This window comes from Mastigoproctus giganteus, chromosome 1, assembly GCF_048544385.1.
Source record: "Mastigoproctus giganteus isolate SK-2022 chromosome 1, ASM4854438v1, whole genome shotgun sequence".
Lineage (NCBI taxonomy): Eukaryota > Metazoa > Arthropoda > Arachnida > Uropygi > Thelyphonidae > Mastigoproctus > Mastigoproctus giganteus.
The window spans coordinates 76,761,664-76,784,916 of NC_143575.1; the positions used below are offsets into that span (position 1 = coordinate 76,761,664).

The 23,253-nt window shown below is 36.6% G+C and overlaps 1 protein-coding gene across 8 annotated transcripts in view; it reads left to right on the plus strand.

Moving 5' to 3' along the window:
• Mctp (multiple C2 domain and transmembrane region protein) overlaps positions 1-23,253 on the plus strand; it is a 690,267-nt gene that overhangs the window by 361,550 nt on the left and 305,464 nt on the right. For all 8 annotated transcript variants that reach the window (XM_090373448.1, XM_090373456.1, XM_090373439.1 and 5 more), the window contains one exon: positions 14,819-14,927. In XM_090373448.1, the coding sequence (XP_090229574.1) occupies positions 14,819-14,927 (109 nt within the window). The remainder of the gene's footprint in view (positions 1-14,818; positions 14,928-23,253) is intronic.

Genomic DNA, 23,253 nt, shown 5'->3' on the forward strand with positions numbered 1-23,253 from the left:
GCATTTAAGAAATAATGTACACATATTTAGATTTACTAGGGCGAAACCTCTCTCACTAGTTCTGTATCAACCTGGTATACAAGAGCTCCTGTAATTATAATATATATGTATATAATCACTTACTGCTGTTATCACTTGTATGGCCCGCTGCCTCATCAGAAGCCAGTTCTCGAACTCCCTTGGTCTAGTAGGGTGGTGGCTGGAGCACCCCTCGGACAGCTGAACCCACCATTAGCGTTGTTCTGTCCTATCGCAGACTATGGGATTCTCTTCTGCACTCGCATCTTACCAAGCTCTCTACTCCCTGCACTGCACACCAGTAACCACCAACCAACCCCCTTTTATTCCCAACATCCACCTAAACTATTTTATAAATTGAATGTCTGAACTGCACATCCAGTGCTCCACTTCACCCTTTTATGGAAATTGCAATGTGATAGCGCATATGCATGAGGGCACTGCTTGCTCAGGCCGAAAACATCTCGCATGAGAGGGCTGGTGCCTTCTCAGGCCGAAAACATCTCGCACTGGTGTCTTCTCAGGCCGAAAACATCTCGCACGAGAGGGCTGGTGTCTTCTGCACTGCTCCCCAATGCACAAAATAAAACCTAATGACCTCTTCTGACCTGCAAACGGTACCTGCGGTTCTCTGATTACACCACTAGGCCTTTACAACCATTCCTATGGCTCAGTTACAGTGGGATTTCACAACACCTATGCTCCTACGCATACCTTGTTTTAAAATTGGATTCGAATCAAAATGGTGGGCTAGTCCTAAATTAACCAGGGTGTGTTAATTTGTCAATTAATTTACATACCTCTAATTAATTGAGATGCATAAAATACTGCTGTGACATAATTTTACTGTTTGGATTTTTGATGCATGGAACTCATGACCTCTGTTACAGTTTTTGGAACATCTAGTTTTTAGTAATTGCTTATTGAATATATCAAGCAGACTGTGCATAAATGGAAGTATGCTTCATGTAATTGCAGTTAAAAAATTTTACAGCATTTTTCTTTTGCAAGAAAAGAAGGTACAAGTTGGTACCCTTCCAGTTGATCGTTGTGAGTAGCAGTGATTAACATGCTTAACCCACGTACTTTAATTTTGAATCAAGTTTTTTTTTTCTCTTTTTTTGAGTTTTTGAATGTGTCATTAACCTGGATCTTAATTTGCTGTATCATGTTTTCTCTGGATCAACTTGTGTGCCAGATCTCCTGTGCAGGGACAGACTGAAGATAAAAGGCCATTGAAAAAGTAGAACTTTAGTGCTCCATATATACACACAGTAGAACCGGGATAAAAAAATTCCGACATAAGAAGTTTGTACTCCTGTACTAGGTTTGGTTTCTTAATTCCCAATTTGAGATCTATATATTGTAATGTGTTATTTTCCAAGGTAAAAACTTTCCCACATACAGTACGTGATAAAGAATACAGTGTATTATTATAAAGACGTTTTCCCACTTAATAATACTTTTTTTAGATATAGAAATTCTTTATTTTTATATCAAAAAATATAAAACAATATAAACATTTTGGTAATCGAACAAGTTAGTGCATAGCATCATTTTAATTTGTAGTAAATCACCGAAGTAGGCAAAATAGCATCTTTTTTGCATCTCTTATTGTGAATGGCTTCATGGCGAGTTGCCCCCGATATTGCACTACATCCAATAAACAATGTTTCGCCACTGGAAAAGAGTAATGTTACTTATTCATGGTGGATGTAAACAGTAAATATTTCATACCCTTAGGTCATTTTCCCTTCTAAGAAGTTTTTCCTCATAAGTTCTAGACCGCCACTTCCTTGGAAAACTTCTTATCCGGGTTCTACTATACTCCACTACTTTCGAAAAACTACTGTACTTAAACATAACTTTAAGTAGTTCATGATTCAGATTGGTCCACTTAACATAGTTCGTTTCACTATTTGATGATCATGCTCAGATAGCTGATAAACTGAATGAGTATTTTGCATCTACATTCACACATGAGGAGTTATTCAAGGAGGGGAATGCCAGAAGCTTATCAGACTCTAACAGGGAACTAAATGATTTTGTAATAACTGAGAACAAAGTGGAGGAGAAATTGTTTAAGTTAATATAAGGCAAGCACTTGGGGTGGATGGGATCTATCTGGTTATATTAAAGAAGGCAGCAAAGGAAGTAAGCAAACCCTTAGCCATAATTATGAGAGCTTCCCTAGATTCAGGGGAAGTCCCCATGGACTGGAGATGTGCAAATGTATCCCCAATTCACAAAGGGGGTTCAAAGGGTGACACATAATTATAGACCTCTAAGTTTAACTTCTGTTCTGGAGAAAATAATGGAATCACTGGTTAAAGAAGTGATGGAAGATCATCTAGACAAGACTGCTGTAATAGTTCAGACACAGCATGGGTTTGTTAAGGGGAAGTCTTGTCTGTCCAATTTGATTGGATACTACAATGTGGTCATAAAGGAACTAGATGCAAAAAATAATTTTGATATCATATACTTGGATTTCAGGAAAGCTTTTGATACTGTTGCACATGGAAGACTGCTGTACAAATTGGAGTGGTATGGCATTAAGGGCAAGTTGCTGCAGTGGATAAAGTGATAGTTGAGTGGGAGATGGCAGAGAGTGGTAATAAACGGACACTATTTTAAGAAGGATGTAGCGAGGGGAACAAAGGTTCCCCTCACTACATCTTACAAAGATAGGCTGAATTTCTGTAAATTGCAGTGTCTGGAGACTAGGCACATGCAAGGTGATCTGATTGAGATGTATAAGACCTTGAATGGGTTGAGCACGCTGAATTCTGTTCATCTATTCGAATAGTTCAGCACGCTGAACTCTATTCAAATAGATGAATGAAATGGGAGGGTTTTTTTTTTTTTTTTTGGCTGATGCTGCATAAGCTTGCTTTTTTGCATCATATACCTATGTTTAATGCTAATATGGTTAAAAAAAATTAATAGAACAATTACTTATTTCCTCTATTATAACTCAAATTAACAAATACCATTGGTATAAAAGCAAAAAAAGAAATTATAATAAATAATTCTCCCATTTTTTATTAAATTAACCAGGTACAAAACAAACTAGGTACTTTTCTGATTAAAGAGAATATGGCATCATGATTAAACAAAATTATTGCATAAATAATTTTTATATTGTGTGCTTAAGCAAGATTGTCGATTTTATTAAGCTCTATTCATTCTCATTAGAACCTGTAAAATTTCTTTGTTGGTGTATAAAAGGGATTTTATTTTTAATATTGAAAATACAAGTTCACATGCTATTTCTGTGAATGAAAATGTTAAAATATATTTGTACACCATTTATAAATTAGAATACATGCAGGCATATTGCATCATCTAAACCTACAAAGATTGCAACCTGTATACGAATATCCCCATTGGTGCTAAGACACAATTCAGTTTTTTTATGATGGCTGTTCAATAAAGAATGATCTTAATATTTCATGAACAACTGTACTGCTTGTTATTTCTAGCTGAGCTGCAGAATTTAAGATCAAACCAAGCTGCATCACGCTGCAACTGCACAGTTGACTCAGCATGCAGTGTGAGCTTGGCAGTTATTCAAGTTTATGCCTGTTCAGTTTTGCCCACATAACAATGGATGTGACACACTAGGAACAGTATGGTGCCCTCATTTTTTTCCACCTCAAGAAAGCATCATCTGAAGCATATGAAATGTTGAGGCTTATAGTAAATCTAAAGTTGAATATAGCATAGCTCACAGGTGATTTAGAATGTTTAAAGATGGACATGATTCAATCACAAAAATCAGTAATCCTGGAGCTCCAGCCATTGTAACCACAAACCATAAACAGTGCTTCAGCAATTGTGAGAGAAGATTGTTGAATAACAGTAAAGCAGCTGGCAGAGATGTTAAAAATATCAGTAGAAGCATGCATGGTGATTCTCCATGACCATTTGCATATGATACATGTTTGTGCACACTGAATTCCAAGCCTGCTCATACCTGAGCAACAGCAAGTTTGCACGGAATTTGTCAGGAGTTGTAACTGATGGTTACTGAAGATGGTGAGGTTCTGCACAAAGTGATAATGGCAGATGAGGCATGGCTTCATTTTAGCTCAGAGTGAGCAACAAAGCTCCGCTTGGAAGTCTATGCCATTGGCAGCACCGAAAAAAGCAAAAGTTGTGACTTCTGTAGGCAAGATTATGGTTTTTTTTTTTTTTAAATACACTCAATTAATTTTTTTTTTGACATTTAAGGAATGACTTACCAGCATGTTGTGCCACGTTATTATATGACTTATGGTATGGGATCTTACAACGGAATGATACTGCACACTGTGGGATCATTTCTAGCAAACAACTAGAAATGTGCACACAGACGAATACTATATCATGACAGTGTGAGACCCCACATTGCTCATACTGTCATTGAGTACTTAGCCAGCATTAATGTCAAAATGTCTTCCTCATCTGCCCTAAAGCCCTGACTTGCACCCAGTTTTTTTTTTTTTTTTTTTTTACTCTTTAATCCAAAGTTAAGGAAGGAGCTGTGAGGAAGTTTCTAGTCATCAGAAGTTGTAAAGATGTTTGAGGTGATTCTCAAATGCATATCAAAAAATGGGTTCCACCATGTTTTTGAAGAACGGCAGATATATTGGAATAAATGGATTTCATCAAATGGCGACTACTTTGAAAAGGGCCATCAACATATGGATGATTTATAAAGGTATGTTGTGAAAAAAAAAAAAAAAATTTGATCATTCTTTACTGAACACCCCTCTTATTTATAAATTTTAATCATTTTTTTTTACTAAAGTGGATTTTTTTTTTTTTTTTGGTAGTTCTATCTAGTCTTAATATTTTGTGAATCAGAAATTAATGAATTGTTATTATTGCTGTTTGTTAAATCATTTATACTATGTGGTTCGAGGAAGAAAAATCCCCAAATTTTTTTTTTATTTATTTCAAATCTTAACTCACTTATTCTTCTGCATTATTAATTAAAGTTTAGTAAATTTCTATATCTTACATCTTATAAGGATCTAGTGTATGAGGTAGTCCTGAGTGACTTACCCAGGCATTATTTTTACTCTTCTAAGTCTTAACAGCAGGGTAGTAAATTTCAATTTCATTAAATGATTCAAGATCAAGATGCAAGACCTTAGATATTTAATAAATTCATCTGTCTGTTCTCTCACTTTTTCAAAATTATTGAACATATTTTTATTTAGTTTTTCAAGTAGTAGTAGTGGCATGTGATGCAAGAGAGCAGTGTATGAGTTTATGCAGCCTCAGCCAAAAAAAATAAAATAAATAAATACATAATTCACACAACTATTCCCTCTAAATGTTTGTCCAGTTCCTCCTTAAATTCATTTAACCTATCAACTTCCACAACGACAGATGGAAGTTAGTTGCAGCAATTAACCACCCACTGGCTAAAAGCAAATTTCTGCACATCTATTCTACCTCTTTCCTTAATTTGACTTTATGCCCTAGCAGCCTAGCCTGTCTGCATTGCTCAGAAAACTTCATATCTGACTGCACAATTACTCCCAGGTCTTTTTTTCATTTTCTACCACCTTAAGTGTAGTACCACACAGTTGGTACGTTTCTCTGGGGTTACTTCTACCCATATGCAGTACTTTGCATTTTTCAAGGTTAAACTTCAGTTGCCACTTCTCAGCCCATCTGCCCAAATTTTCTAGATCCTGTTGCAGTAGCACACTTCGATTACTGTCATTAACAACCTTGACAACCTTTGTATCATCTGCAAACTTCGACACCTTCATCAATATCATTGATAAATATACAAAACAACAGTGGACCCAACACCGAACCCTGTGGGACTCCACTAATAACATTAGTCCACGAAGAGCAGCACCCATTGATTACAACCCTCTGTCTTTTCCCACTCAACCATCCTTTTATCCATTGTAGCATTTTACCCTTAATACCATTCTGCTCCAATTTGTACAGTAGTCTTCCATGCACAACAGTGTCAAAAGCTTTACTGAAATCCAAGTATATGATATCAAAATTATTTTTTGCATCCAGTTCCTTTGTAACCACATCATAATAACCAATCAAATTTGTCAGATAAGGCTTTCCCTGAACAAACCCATGCTGTCTGAATTTGTTGTTGGTAACATCATCAGTTGATCCCACTGTACTCACCTTTATGGAAGCAAAAACCCTTTCCTTTCCTTTACCCCTGATGGTAATTATATCTTTAAGTAAATCCCACATCAGTACGCTGTGGTCACTGCCACCTAGTGGTTCCTTTATCTGCAAATTCTTAATACATGAATGATCACTAATGATAACCAGATAACGAGTATTACCCTCTCTGGTTGCCTCTCGAACATGCTGCTGCACAAAACAATCATCCAATAAAATAAGTCTTACTAGTGTGCGAGTGACCAATGCACAAGTTCCAGTCAATATATGGGAAGTTAAAATCCCCCATTATAAGACATTCTTATTTACTAACCCACTCTATTTCTCTGTTCATTGTACTTATTCGAGTCATTAGGCCTATAACACACTCCTACTCTTATTTTTACTTTCGCAGTGCTTTTGTCACACCAGACTGACTCAAGAGTGCACTGTTCATCTATATCAACTAGATGCACTTCTTTTGATTTTTGTTTTTTACAATATGTTCGAACTTGTTCGAAGTCTATGCCTTGCCGGTAAATAATTAATTGGTATTAAATTTTCAAATAATTGTAATAAAGTAAAGGAAGCAAAACAATTTAATATTTACAAAATGTTTTTCAAAATGGAGATGCTTCTGATCATGTCTTTTTGTCAAAATCTGTACTAATCAATACTGCTTGTAATATTTGCAGAATTGTGAAATCTCATTTCCTTGATTTTGGAGATTGTTAAATAAAGTACAAATTGCAGTACTTTTGCTCCACCATTTTTTTAGCAACCCTAAGAAGTATTTTTACTTTAACTTTTTCACTGCGGTTTTCTGAAATAGAAAATGTTTTATAGGATTAAGAAAAAAAAAATCGTGATTTTCTATTAATTTACCTGAAATATGATCTCATTTTTACACATAATTCTATACTGTTACAACTACATATAAAATATGTGCATAATACCATGTATACATTGGCATATGACGATATTTCCTTCAAGTTAGCTTGATGATATTTCCTTCAAGTCAGCTTCAAGTTTGCCAGACATTTACAGCACTATCAAAAGTGCAGTCAAGTGTATGTATATATATATATATATATATATTTTTTTTTTTTTCACAAATGTCATGTTGTTTAAGACATTTCATAAATAATTTAACGTTTACACCTGTTGATTTTTTCTATATTTTAAATAGTAGTGTTGTACTTTTCTTTCACTAGCTAGATATTTGATTATTAGCATTAGTTCAGGCATATTATGCAAGAAAGCAAGATTATACAGCATCAGCCAAAAAAAAAAAAAAAAAAAAAAAAAACTTCCCATTTCACCCATCTGGTAATTTCAAATGTTTGCCTTAGATTTATTTAAGCTGTTAACTTCTATAACAACAGATGGAAGTCTGTTCCAGCAATCAACTACCCGCTGGCTAAAGGCAAACTCCCAGACATCTATTCTATAACTGTCTTTCCTAAATTTGAATTTATGCCCTCAGGAATTTATTCTGAGCAAGAGGAAGAATCCCACCAGCATTGAGCATGGTAAAACCATTCAAGGCCTTGTACACATCAATGAGATCACCTTGCAGGTTCCTAGTCTCCAGACACTGTAATTTGCAAAACTTAAGCCTTTCTTCGTAAGAGCAACTCTTTGTTCTATTCACTGATCTTGTTATCCTTCTCAGTATGTGTTATAGCAACTTTACTTCCTACCTAAAATGAGGTCTCCAGACTTGTATGTAGTACTCAAGGTGTGGCCTGACCATTGCCTTATACAAGGGAACAATCATCCCCCTTATCCTTGCTAGCAAAACTTTGACAAAACTAAGTTCACTGAGCAGTGCAGATGGGCTGCCAGAGCAGGCCCATCTGCACTGCTCAGAGAACTTCATATCTGACTGCACAATTATCCCCAGGTCTTTTTTATTCTCCATTTCCCTCAGTGTAGTACCACACAGTTTCTCTTCGGTTACTGCTACCCATATGCGGTAGTTTGCATTTGTCAATGTTAAACTTCAGTTGCCACTTGTCAGCCCATCTTCCTAACTTTTCTAGATCCTGTTGCAGTAGCATACTGTCATTAACAACTCTGCCAATCTTTGTATCATCTGCAAACTTGGACATTAAGCCTAATATACCTTCATCGATATCATTGATAAATACACAAAACAATAATGGGCCCAGCACGGAACCCTACGAGACTCCACTAGTAACATTAGTCCATGTAGAGCAGTATCCATTTATTACCACTCTGACATCTCCCGCCCAACCATCCCTTTATCCATTGCAGTAACTCGCCCTTAATGCCATACCACTCCAATTTGTATAGCAGTCTTCCATGTACATCAGTATGAAAAGCTTTCCTGAAATCCAAGTATATGATATCAAAATTATTTTTTGGATCCAGTTCCTTTGCAACCACATCGAAGTATCCAATCGAATTGGTCAGACGAGACTTTCCCTTAACAAACCCATGTTGTGTCTGAACTATTACTGCAGTCTTGTGTAGGTGATCCTGCATCACTTCTTTAACCAGTATTTCCATTATTTTCCCAGGAACAGAATTTAAACTGACAGGTCTATAATTATTTGTGTCACCCTTTGAATTCCCTTTGTGAATTGGGGATACGTTTGCACATCTCCAGTCCATGGGGACCTCCCCTGAATCTAAGGATGCTCTCATAATTATGGCTAAGGGTTTGCTTACTCCCCTTGCCTGCCTTCTTCAATATAACTGGATAGATTCCATCTGCCCCAGGTGCCTTTTTTATGTTTAACTTCAACAATTTCTCCTCCACTTTGCTCTCCATTATTACAAAATCATTTAGCTCCCTGTTAGGATTTAGTAAACTTATTTCCTCCCTCCCCTTCCTTACAGAATTCCTCATGTGTGAATGTAGATGCAAAATACTCATTCAGTTTGTCAACTCTCTGAGCACGATCATCAACACCACCAACATCAAGTGGTCCAATCTGATTCATACTCTTCCTTCTAGAATTTACATAAGTAAAGAAGTCTTTTTTTTTTTTTTTTTTTTTTTTTTTTTTTTTTGCAGCCTTTGCCAAGGATTTCTTGCAATCAGCCTTCGCTTGCCTAACCTCCTTAGTGACTTTATTACAGACTAGCTTATATCTACCATAGGCTTTTTTGTCATCTGATAATTTATATGCATTCCATGCATTTTTCTTCTTTGCCAGAAACCTCATTAGTTCATCTGACATCCATTTAGGTCTAAATCTTGAACAGTATTTCTTAGTTGGTATGAAAAGCCTAGTAGCTTACAAGATTAATTCCTTGAAGGCTTGCCATTTAGAATTTGCTGTTTTTAAAATCATCAGTGATTCCACTGTATAGAATTTTTAAAAACAGAGACCATTGTAGCCACCTTTACGAAAACAAAAACCCTTCCCTTTACCCATACTTCTCCTTCAACCCATGCACGGTACTAAGTACTATAGGTTTTGATACCTTTCGTGTTTGGGGGTTTCATAAAAAAAAAAAAAAAAAAAGTAAATCCCATATCAGTAAATTCTGATCACTGTTGCCTAGTGATTCTTTTATCTGCAAATTCTTAATGCATGAATAATCACTGCTGATAACCAGATCAAGAGTATTAATCCATCTGGTTGCCTCCTGAACATGTTGCTATAGAAACCAATCCTACAATAAATCCACAAAATTATTGCTAGTGTGTGAGTGACGAACTCAAGTTCCAGTCAATATCTGGAAAGTTAAAATCCCCCATTACAAGATATTCTGATGTACTGGCCCACTTTTCAACAATTGTTTACCGTACCTTAGGCCTATAACACTCCTACTATCATATTCCCTTTCCCAGTGTTTGTCACACCAAACTGACTCAGCATTGCATTGTCCACCCATGTCAACTGGATGCACTTCCTTAGATTTTGTTTCTTAACTAACAGCATAACCCCTCCTCCCTTCCTACCCTGTCTATCCTTTATGTACTCATTGTATTCCCCAAATTCCAATTCTGCATTGCTGATATCTGTGTGACACTATGTTTCTGATATACCAACAATATCTCCCTTTTTCTTGATCAGCACTTCAAATTCATCAAATTTATTTACTATACTTCTAGCATTGGTGTACATGCAAGTATATGCACCTTTTCTTACTCTTAGTTACCCTAACACAGCCCATGTATTTACTTGTTGCATGATGATTCCCAGCAGCTCTTGAAATCCCCATCAACTTGTTCTGTAGGCTGCTGTTCATTAAATTAGAAGCAGTGCAGGAATCACTTTCGCCTCTACCTGTGGCTCTGTTAATCTCTAGTCTGTGAATCCCCCCCCCCCAAGCTAGCTGTTTTCTGACCCACCTAACACTGCCTTGATAGCATGAGCAAGTATTCTTGCACTGTTTACATTTAAGTGTATCCCATCCATGTAGAAGCAGCCTCTCCTTTAGTAAGCATTATAATTGAGCACTGTTCCATTACACTGTTTTTTTTCTGTCATTAGGTATATGGTGCAAGGATGCCTGAGGCTTTTGCTGCACCAGCAAAAAAAAAAAAATTCCTGAGCTACTCAGGGAGAGAGGGGGGAGAGTGAAAGAGTGAATATTGTGTATTTGTTCACTAAAAATACCAGCCTTTTGTACTTCTGCAGTATGATTTTGTGTATCCTTACAAATAATTAGCATTATTTTATTAATAGTTTTTTCACTTAAAGGTTATAAATTTACTTTTTCCTCTACTTTCAGGATTATTAGGCTTTGTTATTTGAGATTTTTCAGTTATTATTTTTTTCTACATAACTTTTGAGTAACTTGTAGTACTAGCCAAAACTAACCCTAAAAATTTCCTGTATTCCTTATTTCAGTTTTTTTTTTTTTTTTTTAAGAAGATAATTCATTCATTCTTTGTTCTAACTTAATTCCTCATTTCACAATAAAGTTAATTATATCTGTCAATCTTAATAGTATTAATCTATTTTTCCTTACTTCATCTCGTGTTAGGTCTTCTAAATCTTTATTAATGAATTCTATATTATGATGTTTCTTCGCCCAAAAGTAAGAGTCCATTAGAATTTTTACAATATTTACTCTGTCGTAAATTACTTTAAAGTTACTGTAACCAGTCACAAAATTCCTACACTGGGAATAGTTATACACTATTTATACACTACAAAATACTTTGTTTAAATCAAGAGAATATGATAACCATTGTCTTAATATTTTATTATTGTTGGGAATGTTGAAAATACAATTTAATTTCATTAAAAGGAAATTGTTTATTTTTAAAATCTATTTCGTTTGATTGTATAGGGTGATATGATAAAGCAATTTTTCTGTTTGTGATGAATTACAATTTGGTGCAATCAACTTATTTAACACCACATAAGTGCATTGTTTCACTATTTTCATTATTAATTTCTAAAACTTTGTTCTTCAGATTTCTCTAAATTATCTTCAACTTTTGCGCCAATAAAATCAAAATCAAATCAAATCTTCAACAATTTCATCATTATATTGTTTTTTATTATGTGTTTTGGCTTTCCCAGAATCCTTTCTTTACTGTTATTTTTGGTATTTTTTTTGTATTCGTTACATTCTTTCTTATGGTCTTGTTATGCAGTATGTAATCTGGACATCTGTGTACTACAGGGGGTAAGCCCTTTTTACTCTGTGCTACCTAAGATGCCCTGTGCACCTCCTGAGTTCCAGGGCTGATTTGGTTCTTACTAAATCTTAGTTAAGGATGTCCCAGAAAATGCCTGCATGCTTAGGTGATTATCTAGTAGTACTGTAATTGGAAGTTGATCTTGTAAGCCCTAAAATTCCTCTTAACATCATGGTCAGGGGAACTTGCAGCTTGGATCATGCATTGTGACTAACTCACTCTGAAATCTTCCTATAATTATGCATATGTTAAAGTCAGATCTCAGAATGCCGCTAATAAATATCATGCTTCTTTTACCAAGGTTAACATGTGGCTAGAGAATAGGTCAGAGGCAGGGATGCATAAACAAAACAATTTATTTACTCCTAAATTAACACAGATGTACAATTACATGCTGACTCCTTTCTCATACTAAACCAGAAATAAAGGGTACACCATGCACTTAAGACTAACTAATGGTACTTATAGCTACTGGTACATGTTTAAATAAGTTAGTGTTTTTCGTGTAGTTCTCCGTTGGAAAAGCTTGTAATCTAGGATTCAGTTCTTGTAAGTGTATATGTATATACAAGTACCGTACCACATCTATGTATAACAATCTGGGTTTGAGTAATTACATTGATACTAATGGATTTACTTTACATCTTACACTCTAATTAATAAGATGTTATAAGAGTGATAATACATCAATAAGTGTTCCTAATGAGGAGGAATGTTTCTTATTAGACTATCAAGTTAAGAGGTAGTTATGGACGTCTGTCACTTTCATTCATATTTCAGCTACCATGGGTGAGAATATATGGGACTTATCAGTCAATTGCCTACTTCGCTCACAAAAAGGGGTCTTTCTCTAGCTCTCTTCCTAGAGTCCCTTCTCTTTGCCTCTTAGTCTTCAACCACTTCAACTCTTTTCAACCCTTTTACAAAAAGAATCCCCCCCTGTCCGTTTGTCTCTCAACTGAATATATAGGTCCTCTTTAGACTTTTACTATGCTCCTATTGGCTAAAATGCTAATTTAGTGGGGGTGACTAAATTCCCAGGGACTGGTTGTTTTTTGGGGGGGGGGATAAAATATGTATAACGAAAAAGGAACTCCAATGATGAGAAAATGAAAAAGTTATCTGGACGGGAGAAAGTTCAGTGTGCGACCACTGAACTCTGAAGTCCAATTATTCCTCGCATCAGGAATTAATTACCTGACAACAATAGATTCCACAGCTGTGAGAATCAGGTTTCAACTTAAAATCTAATTTTAATTGGCATTAGTCCTCCTCTGTAGATCTTCAAATTTCTCATCGTTTTCTGCATATTACATCCACGAGGTTCGTTAACACCTGATCAAGTAACGACATCTTACTGTGCAGTGACCAAACGAATAAAGGTGGGATAGGATTGCAATTGCTGTCCTTACCTGGTGTGACACCAATGAGACGTATGGTCAGGTGGGGAAAAGGAGAAGGGCGTCGTTGGCACAGTGTTGAGTGTCACACTACATATAGTACAGCAGTGGGAAAAAGTATGAGGTGACTCAGCTAAGCAGTAGCTTTCTAAGGCAGACGTATGGTAAATTCTGCCATTTTCACAGTCTATTACACTAAAGTTTTCTTCTGGTTCATTATTTTTGGCTTTGAATATCTGGCTTATCAGTTTTTTGATTTAGTTACAAAACTAAAACTGAGTAGAACTAGATTCATCTATAATGATTTTAGATTTGTTTAAAAAATAAAAATCATTAAGAGCAGGTTGCTTTGCTGTTTCAGCAACCATTTCTAATTTTTTTTTCCTTTTAATTTCCATTTATTCATGACATGATTTAACTCTTTTCATTACTTCTCTATCTTTTCTAATTTCTTGGCATTGATCATTATGTAACGGAAAATAAAATTTGATACTTTATTTCTATATTTATATTATCAATACATTAATTTAGAATAATTTTAATTAGTATTTATTTATATTTATTTTAATTTGATCCAAATAGCTCATGTAACTTGTGGCCCAAGAGAAAGCGAGACATCAAGAAATTTCTCAGTATCTCGCCTGTTTGTTTCAACCCTGCTGCTATGCCACTTAACCTTCCATGCATTGGGGTAGCAGCTACTAGATGGAAATTTACTTTTTATGTCAGTGTACTAAGTTATCCATGAACTCCTTCTTTAAAAGAAATATGGCATTAATAAACAAAACTTATCTTGCTGTGTACAGGAATGTGTTTCAAAGAGCTATCTGGAACTGGTTATGTTGGTTTGTTCATATTTCTTGATATTTGGTTTGTTCCTATTTCTTTTTTTTTTTTTTTTTTCCCGTGATTCAGGAAAACCCATTGTATTTTTTATTCCTCATGCTAGACTGATTCACTAATAGTACTGTACCATCATTGTATAATTCACTTTTAAACTTTAAGTTAATGCTTATGCATCCACATGTATTCAATTCTGCTTTGTTATACACCTTAACTGCATGTGCCTATAGTGTATATTAGATTTAATAATAATAATATCATCTAAAGAACAAAATTACAAAGTTCAACGAACTAGTACTGAAAATAACATTGAGCAAGGTCATTGGAAATGGTAAGGCAACAAATGAATATAAAGGGGCATTCATATTTGGTAGATTTATCATATTGAAAATAATAAACCATTACACTTAATTTGGAGAACTGGAGAATTTATGCATCTTCTGGGACACCTGCACAAAACAATAAACAAACTAGGCATCCGATCAGTATGTTTTAAGATATATTTCGCTAAGTGCAAAATATATCTTAACAGTGCAGAGTAGAGCAACGTGAGGAGAGCAGAAGGGTGCTCTTTTCAGAAAGGCTTCAGTTTGCATATTGCGAATAATCACCAAATTCTATCAAAAGTCTGTTTTGTTTTGCAAAGGATCCTGTAGGCAATTTTTCTTGCCACTGAGGTTTGGATTTATGCCATAAAAGAATTAAATTTAAATTTCATTTAAGTGTTTTTCATATTTATATCCCTAAACTTCTAAAGCTGTCCTTCCTTTTTCTTTTTGTATAGGAAAGTGCCTTGGCAAGAGAAAGAGAAGGGATCCTACGTCAATATGCATTCTTTCATCTTGAAGTTCATTTGAAGCATGGCAAGAACTTGATTGCTAGAGATTCCTGTGGCAAGTAGTTTTTAATTGATGTTTTTTCTTTCTTCTAAAATTGTATTTATTACATTAACAATAAAAACCACAACTTATTCAAATTACTTGCAAAAGTTGGCAGAGTGATTGACAGTAATTAGGCTATGCTGCTGCAGTAAGATTTAGAAAAATTAGACTGATGGGCTGAGAAGTGGCAACTGAAGTCTAACATTGACAAATGCAGAGTACTGTATATATGGTGCCTCCGTGGGCAGGAGCAGCAGTGCGTAGCACACGCTTTTTGATTAGACTGGGGTTCGAGCCCATGACCACCAAATACAGAGGATGCGGAAAGGTCAGGGAATGACCACCGCATATCCTTGGAGCAATATGGCCTTAGCTGCTAATGCTCCTTAAAACCAAATAACAAACAAACAGTACTGTATATGGGTAGCAGTAATCCCCAGATTAAAGTACCATCTGGGTGGTGCCGTGCTCAGTAGCAGAGAATGAAAAAGAGCTGGGGAAATTGTGTAGTTAGATATGAAGTTCTATGAGCAATGCAGACAGGCCGCCTGGACAACTTACAAAGTGCAAGTTTTTGTCAATGATATTCAGGAATCTTGCTTTCAGGTATAAGGAGTGATTATCTTGTAAGGCAACAAGATAATTACCTCCTTGCCTAGTACAAGGCAATGGTTAGGCTACATCTTGAGTACTAGTCTGGAAGCCTCATTTTAGGATGTGGATTTATTGAAACTGGTGCAGAGTAGAGCAACGTAAGTGAGGAGAGCAGAAGGGTGCTCTTTTCAGAAAGGCTTCAGTTTGCATATTGCAGCATTGGAGATGAGGCATCTTTGAGAAAATCTGATTTGGGTGTTTAAGGCCTTGAATGGATTGTGTAAGCTTAATGCTGATGGAAAGACTACTGCTTGCTCAGATTATGCATGTGAGGGGGCATAATTTCAAATTGAAGGAATGTTATAGGTCAGATGTGCAAAAATTTGCCTTCAACCAGAGGGTGGTTGAGTGTTGGATTGATCTGGGTAGATTTTGGATCTCGCTGAGGTGAAATTGATACTTGGAGGTCAGTATATCTTCCATGCAGTTTGGTTTTATTTTAAATCAGTATCATTCACAAATGCATCCGTGGTACGAGGTAGTCCATGAAATTGGACCCTCTTGCCATTTTGGAAATTGACTCAGTTCCTTGAAAACGGGTATGCCAGAAATTTTCCCATTGAAAGTAATGTAACTAGGCAGGGAAAGGTTTTCATTATTTTCCATATAATTTTCCACAGAGGTACTTAATATACCTATTAATGTTTTTTAAACTTTTAATTATAGTATCATGATCTTGCTCTCTGTGGCAGGCTCATGATAGCCAGCACTGAATTAAATTTTCTACAGCAGCATGTTCGAGAGGCAACCAGAGGGAGTGATACTCTTGATCTGATTATCAGCAGTGATTCTTCATGCATTAAGAATCTGCATATAAAGGAACCAATAGGTGGCAGTGATCACAGTGTACTGATGTGGGATTAACTTAAAGATGTAGCTCCCATTAGGAGTAAATAGAATGGTTTTTGTAAAGGTGACTATAGTGGTCTCAGATTTTTAAAATTTTATACAGTGGGACCAACTGATGATGTTACAAACAGAAAATTCTAAATAGGAAGCATTGAACGAATTAATCCTGGAAGCTACTGCTACTAGGCTTTTTATAAGAACTAAGAAATACTATTCAAGGTTTAGGTCTAAATGAATGTCAGATGACCTCATGAGACTCTTTGCAGAGAAGAAAAATGCATGGGATTCATATAAATTATGGAGACACAGATGCCTATGGTAGATACAAGATAGTCTGTAATCAAGGCTCACAGGATTTTAGGGAAGCAAAGGCAGATTACAAGAAATCTTTTTGGCAAATAATGCAAAGAAAAATAGAAACGGCTTCTTATGTAAACTCTAGAAAACTCACAATTCACAAAAGTGGATCAAAGAGTGACACGAGTAATTACAGACCTGTTAATTTGATTTCTGTTCCAGGGAAAATAATGGAGTCACTGGTTAAGTAAACGATGCAGCATCATCTAGACAAGACTGCAGTTATAGTTCAGATACAGCATGGGTGGAGCAGCATGGCATTAAGGGTGAGTTGCTACAATGGATAAAAGGATGGTTGAGTGGGAGAAGACAGCATGGTTATCAGTGGACACTGCTCTTCTTGGACTAATGTTATTAGTGGAGTTCCCCAGGGTTTGGTGTTGAGCCCACTGTTGTTTTTGGTATTTATCAATGATATGATGAAGGTATATCAGGGTTATTAATGTCTAAGTTTGCAAATGATACGAAGGTTGGCAGGGTTGTTAATGACGGTAATGATAGTATGCTGCTGCAACAGGATCTGGAAAAGTTGAGCAGATGGGCTGAGAGGTGGCAGCCAAAGTTTAACATTGACAAATGTAAAATACTGCATATGGATAGCAGTAATCCCAGAGTACTGTATCAACTGGGTGGTACTACGCTTGGGGTAGTGGAGAATGAAAAGGATCTGGGGGTAATTGTGCAGTCAGATATGAAGTTTTCTGAACAGTGGAAAAAAGGCTGCAAGAGTGGTGTCTTATCAATGATATACAGGAATTTTGCTAGCAGGGATAAGGAGGTGATTGTCCCCTTGTATAAGGCAATGGTCAGGCCACACTTTGAGTACTCTATACAGGTTTGGAGGCATCATTTTAGGATGTAGAGCTGCTGGAACAAGTACAGAGAAGGACAATGAGATTGGTGAGTGGAACAAAAGTGTTAACAATAAAGGCTTTAAGTTCTGCCAGTTGCAGCTTCTGGAGACTAGGCACCTGCAAGGTGATCTAATTGAGGTGTATAAGCCCTTGAATGGATTGATCAAACTCACTGCTAATGGGATTCTTCCTCTTGCTCAGGTTACTCACCTGAGGGGGCATAAATTCTAATTGAGATAATGGTGGAATAGATGTGCAGAAATTCGGCTTTAGCCAGCGGGTGGTTGATAGCTGGAATAAACTTCCATCTGTTGTAGTGGACAAGTTCAAGGCAGAACTAGACAAACATTTGGAGTGAATGGATGAGTGAAATGGGAAGGGTGGTTTTTTTTTTTTTTTTTTTTAAGATTATCTTCCTTCATTTTCTGTGTTTTCTATATCAAAGTAATATGTTCAGTCCTCTGATTTTAGGTTTTTCAGCCTTTAGTCCTAAATTTGACTTCAGTACTGTTCCTAATCTTATCAGAGATTGCTGTTTCTATTACTATCCTTGTGGTTCTTATTTTTCTTTGTCTCTATCTTAATTATTTTAAATTGAGGTTTCAAGATCACATGCTCTGAGTGGACTGGGGTTCAATCTTGTGACTGCTAAATACGATTAACATTTTTATTGATTGATTTATTGTAAACTCCACTGACCTGGTGGTCATGCCGGAGTATAAACAAGAACATGTTTTATTAGTAATGGCTTGTTTTATGGCTTCACTGGAGTTCAGCATGTTTTAATTGTAATTATTAGGCCAACAGAGTAATATTGACAACAGTCTAGACAACTACTGTCTAGACTCTGTTGGCCTAATAATTGCATTTTCTCCTTTCTTATGTAGTTTACTTTTAGTTGGAAGTTTACTTGTCTTGTACTCGTGGGGCCTTTCAATGCTTGGGTATATGTTTTTAAGTGTTGTTTTGTGTTTGACACTGCTTCTTTGTTGTCTAATTTAGCTCTGAGCACTTTGTTATGAATGGCAGATCAGTGACTGGCTTTTCAAGGGTAGTCGAATATTCTGTGATCTGCTTTCTGACTGGGACTGTAATTCTACTAGTCTGCGCTAATAATTTCTCAAGCTTGAGCCTGACTTCAATAACTTTATCCAGGGCAGAACCATCAGTTTAGGAGGAGGGTTCTATGTCTTCCATTGTAGTTTTGTTCCCTGTCCACTAGTTTCATTATTTTCTTTGGAGATTCAGTTTTGGATCATGTCTTTATTCTTTCTGTCTTTAGCATTAGTAGAGGCATATGATGCAAGAAAGCAAGCTTATTCAGCATCAGCCAAAAAAAGAAACACCACTCCCATTTCACCCCTCCGTTCGTTCGAAATACCTGTCCAGCTGAGCCTTAAATTTGTTTAGACTATCAACTTCAACAAGTAATGGAAGTCTGTTCCACCAACTAACTATCCGCTGGCTAAAGGCAAATTTCCGCAAATCTATCCTACATCTGTCTTTCCTCAATTTGAATTTATGCAATCTCAGGTGATTATTCTGAGCAAGAGGAAGAATCCCATCGGCATTGAGCATGCTCAAACCACTCAAGGCCTTATACACCTCTATCAGAACACCTCGCCGGTGCCTAGTCTCCAGACTCTGTAATTTGCAAAACTTAAGCCTTTCTTCATAAGAGCAACCCTTTGTTCCATTCACTAATCTTGTTACCCTTCTCTGTACTCGTTCCAGCATTCTACATCCTTCTCGAAATGAGGCCTCCAGACCTGTACACAGTATTCAAGGTGTGGCCTGACCATTGCCTTATACAAGGGAATAATCACCTCCTTATCCCTGCCAGAAAAAGTCCTGTATATCATTGACAAGACACCATGACCTACTCTTGCTGCCCATCTGCACTGCTCAGAGAATTTCATATCTGCCTGCACAATTACCCCCAAGTCCTTTTTATTCTCTACCACTGTCAGGGTAGTGCCACAGAGTTGATACATTGCTCTGAGGTTGTTGTTTCCCATATGTAGTACTTTACATTTGTCAATGTTAACCTTCATTTGCCACCTCTCAGCCCATCTGCTCAACCTTTCCAGATCCTGTTCCAGCAGCATCGCATCAGTAGAGTTGCTATGCCACAACCCTGCCAACTTTTGTATCATCTGTAAACTTGGACATTAAGCTTGATATACCATCATCAATATCATTTATAAATACAGAAAAGAATGGACCCAACACTGAACCCTGAGGAACTCCACTAATAATTAGTCCATGTTGAGCAGTGTCCATTGATTACCACTCTGTCTTATGCCACTCAACCATCCCTTTATCTATAGCAGCAATTTCCCTCCAATGCCACACTGCTCCAATTTGTGCAGCAGTCTTCCATATGCAACAGTATCAAAAGCCTTTCTAAGATCCAAATATATAATATCAAAGTTATTCCCTGCATCCAGTTCTTTTGTGACTACATCATAGTATCCAATCAGATTGGTCAGGCAAGACCTTCCCTTAACAATGCTGTGTATGAGCTATAACTGAATTCTTGTCTAGATGATCCTGCAGTGCTTCTTTAACCAGTGCCTCCATTTATTTTCCTGGAACAGAAGTTAAACTAACAGGTCTATAATTACTTGTCTGCCTTTGATCCTCTTTTGTGAATTGGGGTTACATTTGCACATCTCCAGTCTATGGGTACCTCCCCTGAGTCCAAAGAAGCTCTCATAATTATGGCTAAGGGTTTGCTTACTTCCTTTGCTGCCTCCTTTAATATAACTGGATAGATCCCATCCACCTCAGGTGCCTTTTTTATGTTTATCCTCAACAATTTCTCCGCCACTTTCCTATCAGTTATTACAAAATCATCTAGCTCACTGCCAATGTTTACTTCACCTACGACATTCCCCTTCCTGAATAACTCCTCACGTGTGAATGTAGATGCAAAATACTCATTTAGGTTGTTAGCCACCGGAGCAGGATCCTCAACTGTTGAACCATCAATATCCAGTGGACCAATCTGATTCATCCCTTTCCTTCTTGAGTTTAAATAGGTAAAGAACTCTTTTCTGTTTTTCTTTGCATCCTTTGCCAAGGATTTCTCATAATCTGCCTTTGCCTGCCTAATCTCCTTTGTGACTTGGTTACAGACCAACTTATATCTATCATAAGCTTCCATATCACCCATTAATTTGTATGTAACCCATGCATTTTTATTCTCTGCTATATGTCTCATTAGTTCCTCTGACATCCATTTAGGCCTGAACCTTGAACAATATTTCTTAGTTGGTATGTAAAGCCTGGTAGCTTCCAAGATTAGTTCTTTGAATCTTCCCATTATGATGTTTCCTGTTGTTAACATCATCAGTTGGTCCCACTGTATAGAATTTAAATTCTGTCTCAGACTGTCATAGTCACCTTTACGAAAGCAAAAACCCTTCCCTTTACCTCTAATTTTAGTTACCTCCTTGAGTAAATCCCACTTCAGCACACTGTGATCACTGCCACCTAGTGGTTCCTTTATCTGCAGATTCTTAATGCATGAAGAATCACTACTGATAATCAGATCAAGAGTATTGCTCCCTCTAGTTGCCTCCCGAACGTGCTGATGTAGAAAACAATCATCCAATAAATCCACAAAAGCCTTGCTACTGTGTGAGTTACCAACCCACAACTAGCAAGGCTTTTGTGGATTTATTATGGATCTATACTTCAAGCATTGGTGTCCATGCACCTGTTCTTACTCCGTGTTACCCTAACACAGCCCATGTATTTACTTGTTCCATGGTGACTCCCAGCAGCTATTGAAATCCCCAGCAACTTGCTCTCTAGGCTGCTGCTCATTACAATAGAAGCAGTACAAAAATTACTTTCATCTCTACCTTGCTGCTACTGTTAATATTTTAGTCCATGAATCTCCCCAAGGCTAGCAGTTTTCTGACATACCTAACACTGCCTCGATAGCATCAGCAAATAGTCTTGCACTCTTTCTATTTAAGCGTATTCCATCCCTGTAGAAGCAGTCTCTCCTGTTAGCAAGCACAGGCCATGCTGAAAAAAAATTCTACCCTCACGAGCCTTGCACAATCTCTCCAGGACGAAATTGATATACTCCCTCCTATCATGTTTGGTCAGAATTGCAGACTTTCAAATTTAAACTTAACTCTTGACTTTTTTTCAGCATTGACCTGTGCTTGTTAAGTAAATCTGCAGATCTCTTACTCTTAAGGTTATTAGTGCCAATGTGTACAAAAATATCACCAAAAATAATACCTGCCAAATGTCACCAACTTTTTGCCTCTGGCAGACATACCCTGATCCTGTTCCACCTATCCTTTTTGCATAATATAATCCCAGTCTCCCTGACAGTAGTCACTAGGGCTTGCAAACGGGTTTTATAAACCGGTTAAATCCGGTTTTCATATTGAGTTGCTAAAACCGAAACAGAGCTTCTAAAACCGGATTCAGATATTTTTTTTAGTTAGCCCTCGAATATAGTTTTTTGTTACGCACATTTTCTTTTGTTTGTTCGTTTGTCTGGATCATTCAACTGCTTTATGTTTTTTATTTTATTTTATTTTAAGGTAACGGTATTCATGACTCTAGACGAATATACGTCTATACAAAATAAAAGGTATATGAATATAAATGTGCATTCAAAAGACAATCATTGGTCGTTAGGTCTTATTGAGATTAATGGTTCACCTGATAGCAGAAGAACTGAGCAAATTGAGAATGGACACTTGAAGAAATTTGGTTTGAACTTGGATGAGGATATTGTTGCCTGCACCACTGATGGAGCAGCAATGATGATTAAGTTTTCCAAGCAAATTACGCCTAATCATCAACAATGTATAGCCCATTGTATACATCTGTCAGTTATAGATGTACTTTATGAAAAAGCAATCAATTATGGTGCCACAGTCTCTGAGTCTCCCAAAGACAATGAAGAAAATGAAAATAATGAGGAAAGTAGTGATGATGAAGAAGTTGAAGAAAGACAACAAGGCATGCTTTATCAAATCGACTTTACCGATGAGCTCAATTATTTCTTCAATCCAGTGGTCAATATTGCACAAACTATTAACTAAGTCAGAAAAATTTGCAAGCTTTTTCGAAAATCGCCTACCAAAAATGACATATTACAAAATTTAATGGGAAAGAATATAAACTTACATTAGATTGCAAGACTAGATGGGATAGCACATTCTATATGATTGAGAGATTTTTGAAATTGAAAAATTGCATTCCAAATGCTCTATGTGCAGAACCGTCAACTGAAGCTGTGTCTGACCATGACTGGGAAACACTTAAATTGCTATGCGAAACTTTGCGACCAGTTGAAATGATTCTGAAGGCTATAACCTCAGAAGATACAGACTTACTTAAGGCAGAGTCTTCAATAGAATTTCTGCTTGCTAAGCTTGATACAGCAGAAAACCCATTTGCTTTAAAGTTTCACCAAAGCCTTTTGCAGCGTTACAATGCAAGACGAAATTGCCAAACTGTGGCTTTGCCGAGCTATCTACACAACCCCAAAAAGTTTAGGAAAGAAGATTCAGGTTCAAGAACTTTTGATTTTCCAAGTAAGCAAGTTTTGAAAAAGCATGCTGAAGAGATTTATCAGAGATTAT